The following is a 14678-nucleotide window of genomic DNA, read 5'->3' as shown; positions in this document are numbered from 1 at the left end:
GTAAAAATAACGGCTTCCAAAGGGATAAAACACCGGAAAATCCAACCCAAAAAATTAACGACCAGTCTTTACTTATTTGGAAAACCCCTAAAACGACCCGAGATATTCGACTTCAACTACAGGAAATTTCCCGGTCCGAAAAAAGTAACGCCACTTCACGGCTTTTGTTTGCAAAAGTCCAAAAAAGCTTCGAAACCAAGGATATCTTATTGGCTGAAGCTCAGCAAAAAATCAGTTTGTTAAAAGCAAAATTGGAGGCGGTACGGCCGGTCAAAAGGAAAAGGGTGATTCCGGATCCCAACGAGCTTTTGGTCAGCAAAAAAAACGTTTATGAAGCACAGGAAAATAATAGGGACTGTTTAGAAGCTTTGAACGATGGAGAAGAGGTTAGCGAACCGGGAGAGCCTGACAATGATTGTATTATTGTGCGTTGATAGGTTTACATTTAAATCGGTTTATAAAAGGGGTATTTCGTCGTTACATTTTTCAAGGGGGCCGGACTTTAGGGGGGTCGGAGATGTGGAGCCCAACGTTAGAACAGAGATTATACTTGGAAGACTGCATGACTTTATAAAAGGGAGAAAAGCAATACCATTCCATCTGTTGACCGACTCTTTTGTGACAACTATACTAAAATTGAAAAAGAAAAGCTTTCATTGGGCTTTGAGCTGTATTGTTGCAAAAGACGCCGTGTCTGTGCGATTGCTAAATAATATAACCGACCTAGTAGTAAGTCCGGGTAATACTCATCTATCGAACCTGGGCCAATGCAAGAGTATAATTTCAGTTAGGCTGTGATTTGTCAATTCAACACCCCTGAATCTTGCACCCCAGTCTTCTTGCCCATGGACTACAGCTGCATCGAAACAGAACTGACAGACACCAAGTGTTGATATGACAGCCATGAGGCCGTGCTGTGTCTAGTTACAACTTAAAAAGAAAGCAATTCTGGCTTATATGGTAGTATACTGTTCAAGAACCGAAGCACAGGTGCAGCTTTCCACAAGCAAGAGACTTTATAGAGTTGCCATCCTAGTATCGATGGCATATCCACCAGTCGCCCCAGTAGCTTAGTGATGGCCCAGCCAGACAACTTTCATCCACTCTTGCAGCTACCATTTGTCGCTGGGAGAACGTGTTCCAAGACGGGCACTACACGTTTTCAAAGGCTCCCCCCAGTCAAGACTCTCGAGCACCACTGGACATCATGCCGTCCGCACCTCTCGGCGGGGTAGGAGCACAAAGCGAAAATGGAATGGCGGGTAGTTTTGTTTTTCCTCCTCTTGCTGTGTAACGCACGGATATCGGCATGTAAACGACTGACCTTTGCCGCCAGCCTGAGAGACCAAAACACCATACCACCAATCGGAGCAAAAAAAAAAAAAAGAAAAAAGAGCCCCGTCAAGCGCATCGGGCCTAACCCATAGTCTCCCGATGTTTTGCCGGATGCGGAGAGGAAGGACGCTTGGCAATGAGACGTTGACATGTGCCAAGATGCTCTCCCCGCAGTGCAATGCATTGCATCTTCTTTCCCCGCATTACTATGTACACAAATCCACGTCTGCGGGACTGAGGGGGAGGGTGAGTGCTCCTTGTGCATGGTGAAAAAACAAAGTCGGTAATGTTTTGCCAAGTGCGTGGATGGAGTGGACAAAAGCTTCAGCGCTCAAGCCTCGGGAACTCGGAGCTTAAAGGCTGGGCATCGTGGGGATGTTCTTTGGTGATAACTCTATATTGTTAATTTGTTACGACAGGGTTGATAGGGAGACATGACCCGGTGTCAAAATCATGGATGGGATTGGGAACGTTTTGCTGATTGGTGCCCAAGTGTGTCCATCAATCTTGAAGCATTCAGAACTTGGTGGTATTCTGCTTCTCTGCAGTGCTCCACAATCCGGGGCACGTTGTATTGCTGTACTTGTTGGGACATGCACTCGGAGCAGGGCCAACCTCGGGGAAAGGGGAGTGCAAGGAACTCGGAGGGTGAACAAGTGTGTGTGGTGCATTGGCCCTCGAGATATTTGTGGACCGAAATGGGTGGGTGGCCATGCTGGACCAGCCAGGAGGCGAAACACGTATAAAGTCGAGGACTTTTTACATTTTCCTTCCTTTGCCGTCTGCTAGTCTTGGTTGTCCATCAAAAAGGTCTGCTTTTGAAAACAGCATGTCAAAGGACGCGATTTCACCCTCGGGGGCAACGGACCCTCAAGGGCAGCTTCGGTCTCCGGTCGAGAAGCAGGAGCCACTACGTGTAGAGGCCGAAAACGAGCAGGATCTCAAGGGAGGGCTCGACTATTCTGGAGCGCACGAAAAGGTGGACCCTCGCGAGATTGCGCTGGTCAAGAAGCTGGACAGATGGATGATGCCGATTCTGTGGCTGATGTACTGGCTCAACTATCTGGTTTGTGACGACAAGACAGACAAGAAATTAAACCAAATTGTCGCTAATTCTCGCTCGACAGGACCGCAACGCCATCACGCTCGCGCGCCTCAACAACCTGGAAAAAGACCTCAACCTCCAGCCGGGCGAGTACCAAACGTGCATCTCGATCCTCTTCGTCGGCTACATCATCATGCAGCTGCCGTCCAACATGATGCTCACGCGGGTGCGGCCGAGCGTGTGGATGTCGTCGTGGATGGTGCTCTGGGCCGTGGTCAGCACGCTGACCGCCGTGGCCAAGAACTACACGGGCCTGCTGCTGACGCGCTTCTTCCTGGGCGTGACCGAGGCCCCCTACTACCCGGGCGCCCTGTACATGCTGGCCCAGTTCTACACGCGCAAGGAGATCGCCACCCGCATCGCCGTCCTGTACACGGGCAACATCCTGGCCACCGCCTTTGCCGGCCTCATCGCCATCGGCATCTTTGAGATGGACGGCGTGGCGGGCCTGTCGGGGTGGCGGTGGCTCTTCATCATCCAGGGCCTCGCGACGCTCGTGGTCGCCGTCGCCAGTTTTTGGTTGCTGCCCGACGAGCCGCTGCAGACGCGCTGGCTGACCGACGACGAGCGGCAGCTGGCGCACGCGCGCATCGTGCGCGACACGGTCGGCGAAAAGGGCGTGACCACCACCTTCAGGGGCATGCTCGAGGCGGCCAGGGACGGGCGCGTGTGGCTGTTTGCCCTCATGCAGCACCTGCACCTCGGCGCCAACGGCTTCAAGAACTTTTTTCCCACGGCGGTCAAGACGCTGGGCTTCGGCCAGACCGTGACGCTGGCGCTGACCTGCCCGCCGTACCTGATCGCCGGCGTCACCGCCATCTGCTGGTCGTGGTCGTCGGGGCGGCGCAACGAGCGCACCTGGCACCTGACCGTGGGCAAGTCGCTGGCCGTGGCGGGCTTCGTGCTGGGCTGCGCGACGCTCAACACGGGCGCGCGCTACTTTGCCATGATCGTCTTCACCGTCGGCACCTACTCGGCCAACAGCATCATCCTGGGCTGGGTGGCCAGCACCTGCTCGCAGACCAAGGAGAAGAAGGCCTCGTCGCTGGCCATCGCCAACATGGCCGCCGCCATGTCCTTCATCTGGACCCCGTACCTGTGGCCCGACTGGGACGAGCCGCGCTACGTCATCGCCATGTCGTCCAGCGCCGCCCTCAGCGTCGCCACCATCCTCTGCGCCTGGGCCATGAGGTGGTGGCTGCGCGCCATGAACAAGAAGATCAGGGCGTCGGACGATGAGGCCGTCATGTTTTACGCTTACTAGTGTGGGGGTTTTTGTCTATGTAGCTTCCATTTATACATGGGGCATGGTGTTGCGGTTCATACTCTGTACATGTGGTGAACTGGAACGGGGATAACAAGCTACCATGGACGCTGCCATTCACTAGAACCTAGTCTAGTCTCCTTCAAGCCTCGCATTTCTTGCCGAATAATTCACCGAAAAACAACACCTGCCCCGCCAAGACCCGGTTCCCCTCATCGGGACTTGTTCAGTGTGACAGTCCTCGGCGTTATAACTACCTTGCCAAGCCCGTATAGTCTTGGCGTGGACATCCTTGGGAATTGGAGTCAATTTTGAGTGACCTGCCATGGGAAATGGGCCTGAATCTTGCCGCCCATCATGGTTTCCAGTGAGTTGTCGTGGACATCAGCTGCGCCTCAAATAAGGTGTAGCGTCTATAGTAGCAGGTAAATGAGCTACTGTGCTCCCTTGCTGGGAATAGAAACAGTTGCTTTGGAGAGCGGTCAACATGCAAGGGTGTAATTCCGCGTCACCTAGACTGGACAAACTATATACATAACATTTCAACTAGGTCTAGAACTAGTTCTAATAACCAAAAGGATTGACCCTAGATGCATCCAAAAGGCAATAAAAACAAAACTCCCACATACAGGTCATCATAAACTCAACAAATCATCACGCATTAACCATGGCCTGATAGTCCACATCCGGCGTCTCGGGATCGACACCCGCGGTCCCCAGCGCCATGACGGGCTGGGCCGCCACGCTGACCGCCCACGCCTCGTCCAGCTCGTCGGCGTCCGCCTGGCTGACCGTCAGCACGGTGGGCACGTCGGGCCTGAGTATGGCGGTGATCTCCTGCGCCCACTCCCAGGGCTCCGACTCGCCGCCGGGCTTGCCGTTGAAGTACTCCCAGCCCATGATGCCGCCGATCTCGCCGTACCTGGCCCGCAGCTCGTCCATGGTGCGCCTGAGCTGGTCGAACGGCACAAACTGCTGCCCGTTGTCGGGCGTCGTGATCTGCCCCGCCACGATCCGCCGCGGATCCCACCCGGCCGCCACCACCGAGTCGTACGCCGCCGTCGTCGACATGTCCCCGAACCCGTTGTAGAACTGCGCATTGTAGAACTCGATGCTCCCGCCCACCGCCTGGTCCAGGTCCCGGTACGAGAAGCCCGAGAGGTTCGGCGCGCCGCCGCGGCTCAGCGCCGTGCCGACGGGGGCCTGCGTGAGGACAAAGTCGGGCCCAAAGTCCTCGCGCAGGCGGCGGACGAGCCGCACGGCGCCGCGCAGCGACATGGGCTGCTCGACGTCGACGTCGAGCCCCTGCAGGCCAAAGTCGCGCAGCACGTCGCGCAGCTGGCCGTAGTACTTTTCGAAATCGGGGTCGCCGTCGGGCGCGTCCAGCGTGCGCCGCGAAAAGGAGCCCTCGGCCGCGCCGCCCACCATGGCCATGACGCGCACGCCCGAGCCCCGCAGCACCGCGGCCTCGCGCCAGAGCGTCGCGAAGCGCGCGTGCCCCGGCGGGAAGTCGTTGAGGTGGATCTCGCCGTCGTAGTTGACGTGCAGCGTGCACACGTACAGGTGCGTCAGCGCGATGCCCTTTTCCGTCACCAGCGGCAGCATCGAGATGGGCCGCCCCGTCGCCGACGAGTGCGTCGTCTGGAAGTAGATGGCCAGCCGGGGCAGCGGTGAGACGCCGAGCAGGTCCGCCGCCGCAGAGGTGGCGTTTGCTGCTTGGCCATCGTCTATCGGCAGTGCTAGAGACTGCGTTGCTGTTGTTGCTAGGAGAGCGACGAGGAGGTTTCCAAGAAATGAGGACTTCATTTTGGCTGCTTGGACGACAGCGGAAACCACTGTCAGTGTCGGGAGCGGGATGCTGTGGTGGATATACTGGTGTCTGGTGTCTGTGTTTGGTGTCTGGTGTCATATATAACGCGAACCTAGCCCACATGTCCTATAACAGCAAGGCCCTGTGATCAACCAGAAAGGGAGTGCATGCAACCGGGCTCTTCAATACCACGGTTAACGTTACGGTGACCAGGAACGCCAAGTTGGCGCAACCAAAGTTTCGTCATTTTTTTTTATTATTTCTAAATCAAATACCATCTTCCTGCAGAAAGTGGGCCGCCTGAGGAGCCTGTTGTTTCCCGCTGGGAGCATGGTGCAAGTCTTGGGTTCCAGCTCCATGCATTTGTTCTTGGTGACCGCCCCCAACCTCGGGCGGACAGTGAGGTCAGCCACCCTGCAAAGGATTTGCTTTTCTGTTGCGGCTCGAAAGTCAGCTTCGTGGTTGACAACACAAAAGCAAATGCCAATCCCGCCTCTTGTTTGTTTGTTCTAGAAAAAAAAAAAAAAAAAAAAAAAAAAAAAAAAAAAAAAGCGAACAGCTCCCAGACGGGATCGAGCTTGGTAAAAATCCCATCCATAGAGTAAACTTCTATGAATGCACTGCAACCCTGAATCCATCATCGACCACTTTGGTTGTTGCTGGCGGGGTTGGCCCCTTATCCGACAGACTCAAGGATCAGTCCCGCCCAACGGCATGGCGAAGCTCAAATCTCGAAACCGGAAAAGCTGTCTATCAGCAGCGCCTGTCATACTTAGAGGCCCTTTTGTCAGAGATGGCCCTTCAGAAAAAAATGCTGTTGTCTTTTGTTCCTCACCTTTGCAGACTTGTCTCAGCCCAAACGAAATCGTTGTTGGGATGACCCGGTCAGTAGCGGAAACCTGAGAAAGTGGATGCTTTTTTTTTTTTTTTTTTTTTTTTTTTTTTTTTTTTTTTTCCCACTTTGCAGTGTTTCTGTTGCCGCCCGTTCAATACCGGAAGGTGACAGCAACAATGCGACAATGTCGTTATCTCAGATCAACCACCACAATCCCCCCCAAGACAATAAAGCCATGCGCCAATCTTGTCCGGCATCAGGCGAGTCCCTTGGGGTGGTATTTTTGGGCAAGTGGACATGTCCAAAAATGTTAAAGCAACCTTCCTCTTCCGGGCTTCACGGAGGGATCCAGACGAATCGCGCGCGGGTAAAAAGGGTCTTGTGGTAGGTGTGGGGCTCTTGTTCCCAGGTCTAGGCCTAATCCCAGCTTCTCAGAGAACGTGTGATCCTGGATCTCGGCTGACCTAGTTCTAGAGGATTGGTGGGATTCATTCACTTCCTACGACACTAAGGCAAGTACAGTCAGTAAGCATGCTTGGAATTGCCCGCATCTTTGTTTTGGTTCAACGTCGGGAATTATTCATGCAATTTTTCTCACAAATTTTTTTTTTGAGAAAAAAAAAAAAATTCTTCTCTCGCCTCCTCTCCGCCTTTCCGGCCCGGTCCGATCGACGCTCAAAGATCAGCCCCCCCGATTTAACCATCTTGGGGCTTGTTTCCGGGGCGGGACGGCATGGCGAACCGATCATATGTCCCGAGGGCCATTTTGGTCTGTTCGGATGACAGCTCTCCTCGAATGCAGCTACCCAACTGAATTGTGTCGTCGAATCGTGAGCTTTCACCGGCCCTTGTGTCACTAATGTACCCCGATCGTAACGGGAAGCCCCCCGATGGCGCTAGCAATGCTAAGGTGAGAGGTGATAACATCACAAATCATGCGCAATCCTCAACGCTGAAGCTATGATGTAAAGTATCTAGGGCTATCTCTCTCCGAATAGCGTCGCTTCCACGTGTTTAAATCTATACCAAGTATTTCAGATCGACTAGAACTAGTCTAGTTGATCTTTGGTTTGGACAGATCACTTTGACGAATAAAGGGCGTGATCAACCCATCGAGGACGGAAATAACAAAACGCTACGTTTGTTGTGATCGAACAAACTTTGCCCACAGGTACTGCATTGCTGAATCAATACATCTCTAACCATTCAGCAGGAGCCTCAAGCCTCACGCTCATGACAGCACATAAAATCCCAAAATCTCCTCCTTTTTTGACCCCTTTGACCTTCAAGATGCTGCACTTGGTCCCTCAAGAAATGACTCGATGACGTGCATTCCAAGCTGTCAAGATCAGCTCGAAGACCAGACTGACACAACAGCCTCCCCTAAAGGACAAGGAGACACTCACTCAGTCATGTAGACCATCTCTTTCGCGTCACAGAATGAAGGTGACGCAGCACAAGGCAAAACTAAAAAAAAAGTATTTGTCTTTGTGTCTATATCTCTCCTTGTCTTGCTCTTTTACCCTCACGCCGACAAAGAAACATAGCAAAACTTGGACCTGTCTGTCACTCAAACACATAATAATGGAAGTTGGCCGGCTACTCGAATCTCTGAATGCGACTTTGCTCCTGCATATCTGCCTTTGACCCAGGTATCTGCGAGGGCAGAAAGAGAAAGAAAATCCCACTTCTGACGCACACGCACTACCCACGACGACCATCCCACGAGACACCCACCCAGCGAAACCGGCAGCGACACCGGCAGCGACACCGGCCAAAGATGCCTCACCAGACCCGACCCCTCAAGAAAGCGCGCAGGCAACCCAGCAGCAAGCGGCCACGGCCCACCCCGACCCCCTCGGCGGGCGCCAAGAACCACCCGAAGCAGGAGCCCAGCGCCGCCGCACCAGCCGCTGCCCGGATTGCAAGGCGGCGCCGCTCGGCACGCTGGACACGCCGTTTGCGCACGAGGAGCGGCTGGACGACGGCCGCGTCAAGCTGGCGAGCTACGTGGCCTGCGCGGCGCCCGGCTGCGGCTACCTGGCGCAGTGGGTGCGGGACCCCCGGACGGGCCGGTGCGCCGCCGTCGCGGTGCCGGACCGGCTGGCCGAGCGCTGGTGCGCCGTCGAGCTGTGCGCCGCGCTGGGCACCGAGCCCGAGCCCGACGACCACAACGGCTGCTACGTCGGCGAGGTGCGCGTCGCTTTTGCGCACGTCGACTGGGACGGCGGCGCCGAGCAGCAGCAGCAGCAGCAGCAGCAGGCCGTGGCCGGGGAGGATCTCGGGTACATGCTCTCGGCGGCGGTCTGCGAGATGCTGGACGATGCGCTCGAGGGCAGGCTCGAGATGGGCATCTTTGCGGATGGTTTCGGGGGTGGAGAGGAGACGCCGGAGGAGACGGGGCTGGTGGCTCCGCTCTGTCTGCGCGTGGTTGATGACGAGCCCGTGTCGCCTCGGACTGTTCCGGCGGGCTTTGAGAGAGGTTGGTTTTTAAGCCTGGGGGATGAGACGCCAGAGTCTACTGAATCTGAGTCTCCTGATTCAGAGATATTTGCCCGGCAAGTATAACTCAAGGTCGAACGGTATAACGTCCACCTAACTATTTGAGGCCACAAGTACGGCAGATATGCGACGGCCACGCCTGATGTGCGCCAGGCCAATATCAGTGGAGCTTTTCTGGGAAAAGAAGAACATCTAATTGTATAAACATGTACTATTATTACCAAGACCTACCTTGTTATTTATGCAAGCACTAGGCTAGTTTATACCAACGTTATTTAAGACCTATAACAAAGTCGGGGACAAGCACACGAGTGATCCTGGATGAAAATCTGCATAAATATGCATCATTATTAACTGCTGCTACTCCCTTGCATATATGTAGTTGAGATAATGGCCAAAGACTACCAATGAGATTATACCAATGCCAAGTCTTGATTGTTGATAATATCGACGTATAGTCGGCATTATTAATGTAATGGACCTTGACCCTTACAAGGACCAAACCATGTCAGTAGTTCGCGGGCGGCCGAGGATATATTCGAGACCTTAAACTTGAATGTATTGGTTCGAATTACAAGTCTATTAGTTTAAACCACAGTTTTCGTAGAAACAAGCCCCTCGTCGGCGGAAGGATGAATAAACGGATAGTTTCTTCCAGAACCAGAATGGAATAACCGTCACTTTTAATAACAACAACCGCTTCTGTATTTTTACCGAATTCAGAAAGAACAGAGTTGCGCTGCAGGGTAGGAATCCCCAGCGGGTTGTGGGGGAACAGGACTGCAGGGCGAAGGAAAGAAAGAGCAAATAGAAATCTCCCTCATTCGCAAGCAAAAAGATTAAGAGCAAAGTCACATGCTACTCACGTGACAAGTCACCTGCGTACACCCGGAATCGAACCGGGGGCCCATCGAGATCGAGGATATCGGGAGATATTCATGGCAACGATGGATTTTACCACTAAACCATGTACGCTTCTCAAGCTGTCTGACGAGCTTGACGACGGGGCACACTGCTGGTGGAGTTTACAAGCGACCGAGAGAAAAAAAAAAAAGTGCGCAAATATCTGAAAAAGCTACAATGGTGGACACGATAGATGTTTGGGGCGGAATCGCATAGGGCAGCTTGGCCCAATCAGGAGCCGCATGTACCTGGCGAGATAACCCCGCTTGAACTGGTGCGCCCGACTCGCCAACAACGGTTCCACATCTCATGTCGCAGTTAAACTTTGAGCAAAGTGGGTATGGTCTCGCTTTTGTGTTCCAATGGCAAGTAAATAAAGTAAAAGCTTTTGAATTTTGTACCTAAATTCTGGTGCTCACGGGAGACAACCGTCTGCACCTCCGTACAGGCGTTGAAAACTCGTCAAGCCCACCGTCAAACCTTGGATACTTCCTCGTCCACACCGACTTTGCTGGCCGGTTCGGCCTTGCCTTCAGTCTCGGCCGATTCGACTGCTCCCGCGTGCTTCCTCTCCTCCACCTCCCAGACGCTAATGAACGCAGGTACCAGGCTGACCACCCAGAGCACGAGGTTGATAATGACGGTGTGCAGTAGGTTGAACTTGCTAGGTCCCGAATTTATGCGTTAGTACCCAGTCATGTGCACAACAACTTTGACCGCAGAACGCCACTATCCGGGAAAGAAAAGAAAGAAAGAAAGAAAAAAAAAAAAAAAAAGCTCACCTGCTGCTGATGCCGAAAGAAGCACACTGTCCCCAGCTCTCCACACCCCTCAGCAGCCCCGTCAGCCTGCTCATCTCCGACGTGCCGTCGCCGATGGTGCCGACCAAAAAGTACAAAAAGTTCTGCACCATGTTGCCGACGGTGTTTAGCATGATGTAGGCGCCGAACGCGCGCCCGAACCCGGGGCTCAGCCAGTCCAGCGCGCCCGGGTTCGCATTGTTAAAGTCGTACTGCACGACAAAGACCCAGATCCAAATCAGCGTAAAGGGTCCGCACGAGGCCAGGAACCCCCAGCGGAGGCGCTGCTTGACCGTGAACCTGTCCGAGTCCAGAAAGACGCCAAAGAGGATGCAGGCGATGGTGCCGGTGACGGCCGACAGGAAGGAGGCCAAGGCGCGGACGCGGACGGTAAAGTACAGCGTCAGGAACGTGGAGCCGTAGCCCCAGTAGAACCAGCAGCTAAAGAAGACGGGCAGCAGCAGGCCGACGCGGCGCGTCGAGACCGTGGTCCAGATGCGCCGCAGCTGCTCGAGCATGGGCGTGCGCTGCTCGACGTGGATGGGCGAGCCGTCCCTGCGCTCGACCTTGTGCGGCGGGGAGAGGAGCAGCGCGACCGGGAGGGAGAGGGCCTGCAGGCACACAAACACGAGCAGCGTCACCCACGACACCTTGCCGGCGACCGCGGTGCCGGCGTTCAGGCCCAGGTTGATGCTGCCTCCGATCATCTGGCCGCTGTTCTTAAAGGCCATCCAGAGGGCCAGGTATCGCCCTCGCTTGCGGTGCTCGGGGTATGACAGGATCACGGCGCCCTCGGCCGCCCAGTAGAACCCGGCGCTGATGCCGCAGATGACGGCGCCCACGATGACGAACCACTCGGTGCCGAAACGGTTGTTCTGGTAGAGCGCGCCGCTGTAGATGGACCAGCCCAAGGTCCCCAGGATGAGCGTCTGCTTGACTCCGATCCAGTTCACGAACACGGGAGACAGGATCGAGAAGATGCCCATGAACGCAAAAACGATCGAGTTTCCCGCGTTGACAAGGTATGGCTCAAGGGCACCACCGGCACCGAGGGAGTTGTTGGCATTCTTTTCAGATTCCAAGGTCAGCTAAGATGCGCCAGTGAAGAAGCTGGAATGCGCCATGTGCCTGATGTGAACATACCCATAGACCTGGCCCAAGCAGCGCAATAATGCCGCAGATGATCATCTGGGCGAGGACGCTCCTGAAGAACCCCATGGCGACGGCCTGCAATTTTCGCACGACTCGAACGGCAAGAGAATATCAAGTCGCTCAGTCTACCCGGCAGCCTAGGAGACACAGGGTGCGACAGGGCAGAGATGGGCCAGTCATCCTTGCTACAGCGGAAAATACAACGTTGCACACATCCTTCATATAGTCCCGCGCTTATCGGCGACGGGGTGGGGTTGAGAGAAAACTTCTGCGCAGCACCATTCAGGGATTCACTGACGTGATTGCACGTGCTCCGGTCGCATCTCCCGTCGATCGGGCATCGGGTCCGGCCGTAGCCGCATTTGTTAATATTCTTAATTAAAAGGTTACATGGTGTGCAGCTACTTCCCGGTTGTACGCGAGGAGATTTTAGGCGCTATTGTCGGTGAACGATTGTTCGGAGGGGGACATGCATGGCAGCGGAAATAAAACTACAGGGTAGGTGGGACGTTACTGAGCGAAAAAAAAAAAAAAAAAAAAAAAAAAAGCCCGGCATCGCCTGCCCAGGGATTTTGTTGCCCGGGTTTGGATTTGATGGGTTGGGACAGACACATACATGCATATACTGTATGCTCTTAAACTATTGGACCCAGTCTGAGCACTCGTGTCCAATGGATCGATTTTCGTCGTGGGTTGGCATTTCCTGCTCATCGTGCAGCACCCATCCCAATTCTGACTTTCCAGCCCCGGCCTGCATGTCCATCTACTTTTAGAAGGTACTGTAGCACGACTGACAGCTGCCGTCTGATTAAGCTGCCAGTGACTCGTGGATGAGTGGGTGTTGACGACAGGGCAGGGACAAGGATCAAGTCACTGATGACAGCCTGACATCCATCATAAGCGGGTCGTTTGATCGCGAAACTCGAATCTGCGTCTCAAACCGTCAATTTCGCATCACTTTCACCAACAATTCCTTTATAACAAACCACGCTTGGCATTCAAATCGCATTCACTCTCTTTTTGCTTGTTCTCAGAAATCATTTACAGCGTTCGAGATTCACACTTGCAAATTGGCAGCCATGTTGCAGAAAATCCTCAGCGAGGCCGAGATTTTGAAGCGCTTCGACGCCCTCGTAGAAAGCGGTGAGGTCCGATACGACAAGCAAACAGAAGTGATTGAATATGTCGACCAAGGCTTCAAGGTAGGTGCACCAATCCTTGCGTCAAGTTTTTGGCGTATTTACTCGACTCTTACCATCAAGCAACAATAGTTTCTCTTCATGGTAGCCACCAGCTTGAGCCAAAAGCCCAACACACCAGAAGAGAAAGACGTCACGGAGCAGACGTTCAAGCCGCCTCTGGAGCCCGGAAGCGACATCAACACTGCCGGGTTCGAGATCTGCGACGTCGGCACCAAGCACCGGCTCTGCGCCAACAAGTTCTGCTACACGAGGCCGCAGCTGCTCCTGCTCACGCGCGACGGCTTCAAGCGACAGTGGGACCCGCTCGAGGCCGTCGATCTGGACGGCATCTGGACCGTGCTCCAGGACGGCCAGTTTGCCTTTTACAACTGCGGCGTCGCGGCCGGCTTCAGCCGCCTGCACAGGCACATGCAGTTTGTCCCGCGGCCGGAGGGGTTCACCACTTTTCTCGATGCCGACGAGGACGACCAGGGTGCCCAAGGCGGTGGCGGCTCGGCGAATGTGCCGTTTCTGTACTTTCGGCGGGCCCTGGACGGCTCCGGTCGGGGTTTGAAGGAGGTCTACGACGGGCTGAGGAGCGAAATGGCGGCGCGGTCAAAGTTCCGATCCGAGGGGCCGGGCACCGACTGTCCGCACAACCTCATCATGACGAGGCAGTGGATGGCGGTGATACCAAGGCGGAGCTCGGTGCTCGGCCCTGCATCGACAAATTCAATTGGAATGATGGGGCTGGTGCCAGTCTCTACGAGGGAGAGCGTCGAGGAATGGAAGAGCCTCGGCCCTTTGCATGTGCTGAAGGAGTTTGGAGTGCCAAGGGATGGTAGCTGAGGAACTTGCAAACGGCTGGTTGTGGCAGGGTAGGTGGGGGCGCTTAGCCTTGATGTTCTTGGTGTGCTAGGCTGCTTCGTCACGGCATCCAGAGCATGCGGACCTCCAATTCGACAGTCGATCCAGGCCTGCACGGGTCCAACGGTACCAACCTGGCTGACTTGGCATAATCCCTTATCTTCTTGCCTCTACCATTGGTGGGTGTTGCTAATTAGGATTGAGGAGGTTTTATCAAGTTCCGGCCTTTTATTGGCCTAGATAATTCAATGATTTGCACAAAGATATGCCAAACTCGCAAACGAAAGACTACGAGTCATCCAATGTTTGCAACTGAAAAAAGGGTTGTGGCAGGGTAATTTGTGGCGACCCTGCCGAAGGGTAATTTACCACAATCCAGCAAGCCAGACCCCGTAAAAACCGGCAGCAGGGATTACTCTTGGAAGAAACAGCTAAGAATGGCAGTGTAGACTGAAACGCGAGAGGTTAAAAGTAATCCACAGGGCTGTCGCAGCCAGCTGCGCGATTGACCTGACAGCATCGCCTCAACGGCTGGCCGACGAAAAAAGAAAAACTTATGCAGTTCTTGAATTCCGTGTGCGGATTACAAGGCGAATAATGCGATTTTGCATTCCAAATAAAAAAAAACTCTAGTCGACATGGGGAAAAAAAAAACCTAAACACATATGGATATCGCCAAGCTCGTAACAGATAAATTTCTTGCAAGTTTGCCATGGCAGTTTTGCGATCCACTTGTCATCAATACCAGATGCCGAGTGATCAGCAGCCTGCACTTCCAAAATCTAGCCAACCTCAAACATACCCGGCAAGCAATGAAGATCTCCGGAGGGTAGGTGCGGGTGGGTGGGCGGTCGCTTGGCAGGGACGTCGTCAGCGGCGGGCAAGAACGGCCCACCCTGAGACTTTTGTTAAAGCTGGCTCGTG

General features: G+C 54.2%; 5 protein-coding genes and 1 non-coding gene across 6 annotated transcripts; 3 read left to right on the top strand and 3 right to left on the bottom strand.

Moving 5' to 3' along the window:
- Positions 1 to 2164: 2164 nt before the first annotated feature.
- On the top strand, positions 2165 to 3704 carry MGG_01877 (MFS transporter; the record flags this gene model as incomplete). Its single annotated transcript, XM_003714850.1, has 2 exons — positions 2165 to 2401; positions 2463 to 3704. The coding sequence occupies 2 exons, from the start codon at positions 2165 to 2167 to the stop codon at positions 3702 to 3704; spliced, it is 1479 nt and encodes a 492-aa protein (XP_003714898.1).
- A 654-nt stretch (positions 3705 to 4358) lies between these two features.
- Positions 4359 to 5510, bottom strand: MGG_01876 (chitinase 3; the record flags this gene model as incomplete). Its single annotated transcript, XM_003714849.1, has 1 exon — positions 4359 to 5510. One exon carries the CDS (start codon positions 5508 to 5510, stop codon positions 4359 to 4361), a length of 1152 nt encoding a protein of 383 aa, XP_003714897.1.
- Positions 5511 to 7208: 1698 nt separating this feature from the next.
- MGG_01875 (uncharacterized protein) lies at positions 7209 to 8917 on the top strand (the record flags this gene model as incomplete). Its single annotated transcript, XM_003714848.1, has 2 exons — positions 7209 to 7259; positions 8018 to 8917. 2 exons carry the CDS (start codon positions 7209 to 7211, stop codon positions 8915 to 8917), a joined length of 951 nt encoding a protein of 316 aa, XP_003714896.1.
- Positions 8918 to 9730: 813 nt separating this feature from the next.
- On the bottom strand, positions 9731 to 9826 carry MGG_20025. Its single transcript has one exon. It is a non-coding gene; the product is annotated as a tRNA-Gly (tRNA).
- A 255-nt stretch (positions 9827 to 10081) lies between these two features.
- MGG_01874 (uncharacterized protein) lies at positions 10082 to 12136 on the bottom strand. Its single transcript, XM_003714847.1, has 3 exons — positions 11698 to 12136; positions 10537 to 11621; positions 10082 to 10418 (listed from the first exon to the last, which is right to left on the bottom strand). Exons 1-3 carry the CDS (start codon positions 11770 to 11772, stop codon positions 10229 to 10231), a joined length of 1350 nt encoding a protein of 449 aa, XP_003714895.1. The 5' UTR covers positions 11773 to 12136; the 3' UTR covers positions 10082 to 10228.
- A 90-nt stretch (positions 12137 to 12226) lies between these two features.
- MGG_01873 (uncharacterized protein) lies at positions 12227 to 14056 on the top strand. Its single transcript, XM_003714846.1, has 2 exons — positions 12227 to 12908; positions 12978 to 14056. The coding sequence occupies exons 1-2, from the start codon at positions 12786 to 12788 to the stop codon at positions 13734 to 13736; spliced, it is 882 nt and encodes a 293-aa protein (XP_003714894.1). The 5' UTR covers positions 12227 to 12785; the 3' UTR covers positions 13737 to 14056.
- The last annotated feature ends 622 nt before the right edge of the window (positions 14057 to 14678 follow it).

This window comes from Pyricularia oryzae, chromosome 2 (genome assembly GCF_000002495.2).
Source record: "Pyricularia oryzae 70-15 chromosome 2, whole genome shotgun sequence".
NCBI lineage: Eukaryota > Fungi > Ascomycota > Sordariomycetes > Magnaporthales > Pyriculariaceae > Pyricularia > Pyricularia oryzae.
This window is presented reverse-complemented; position numbering and strand designations above follow the sequence as displayed.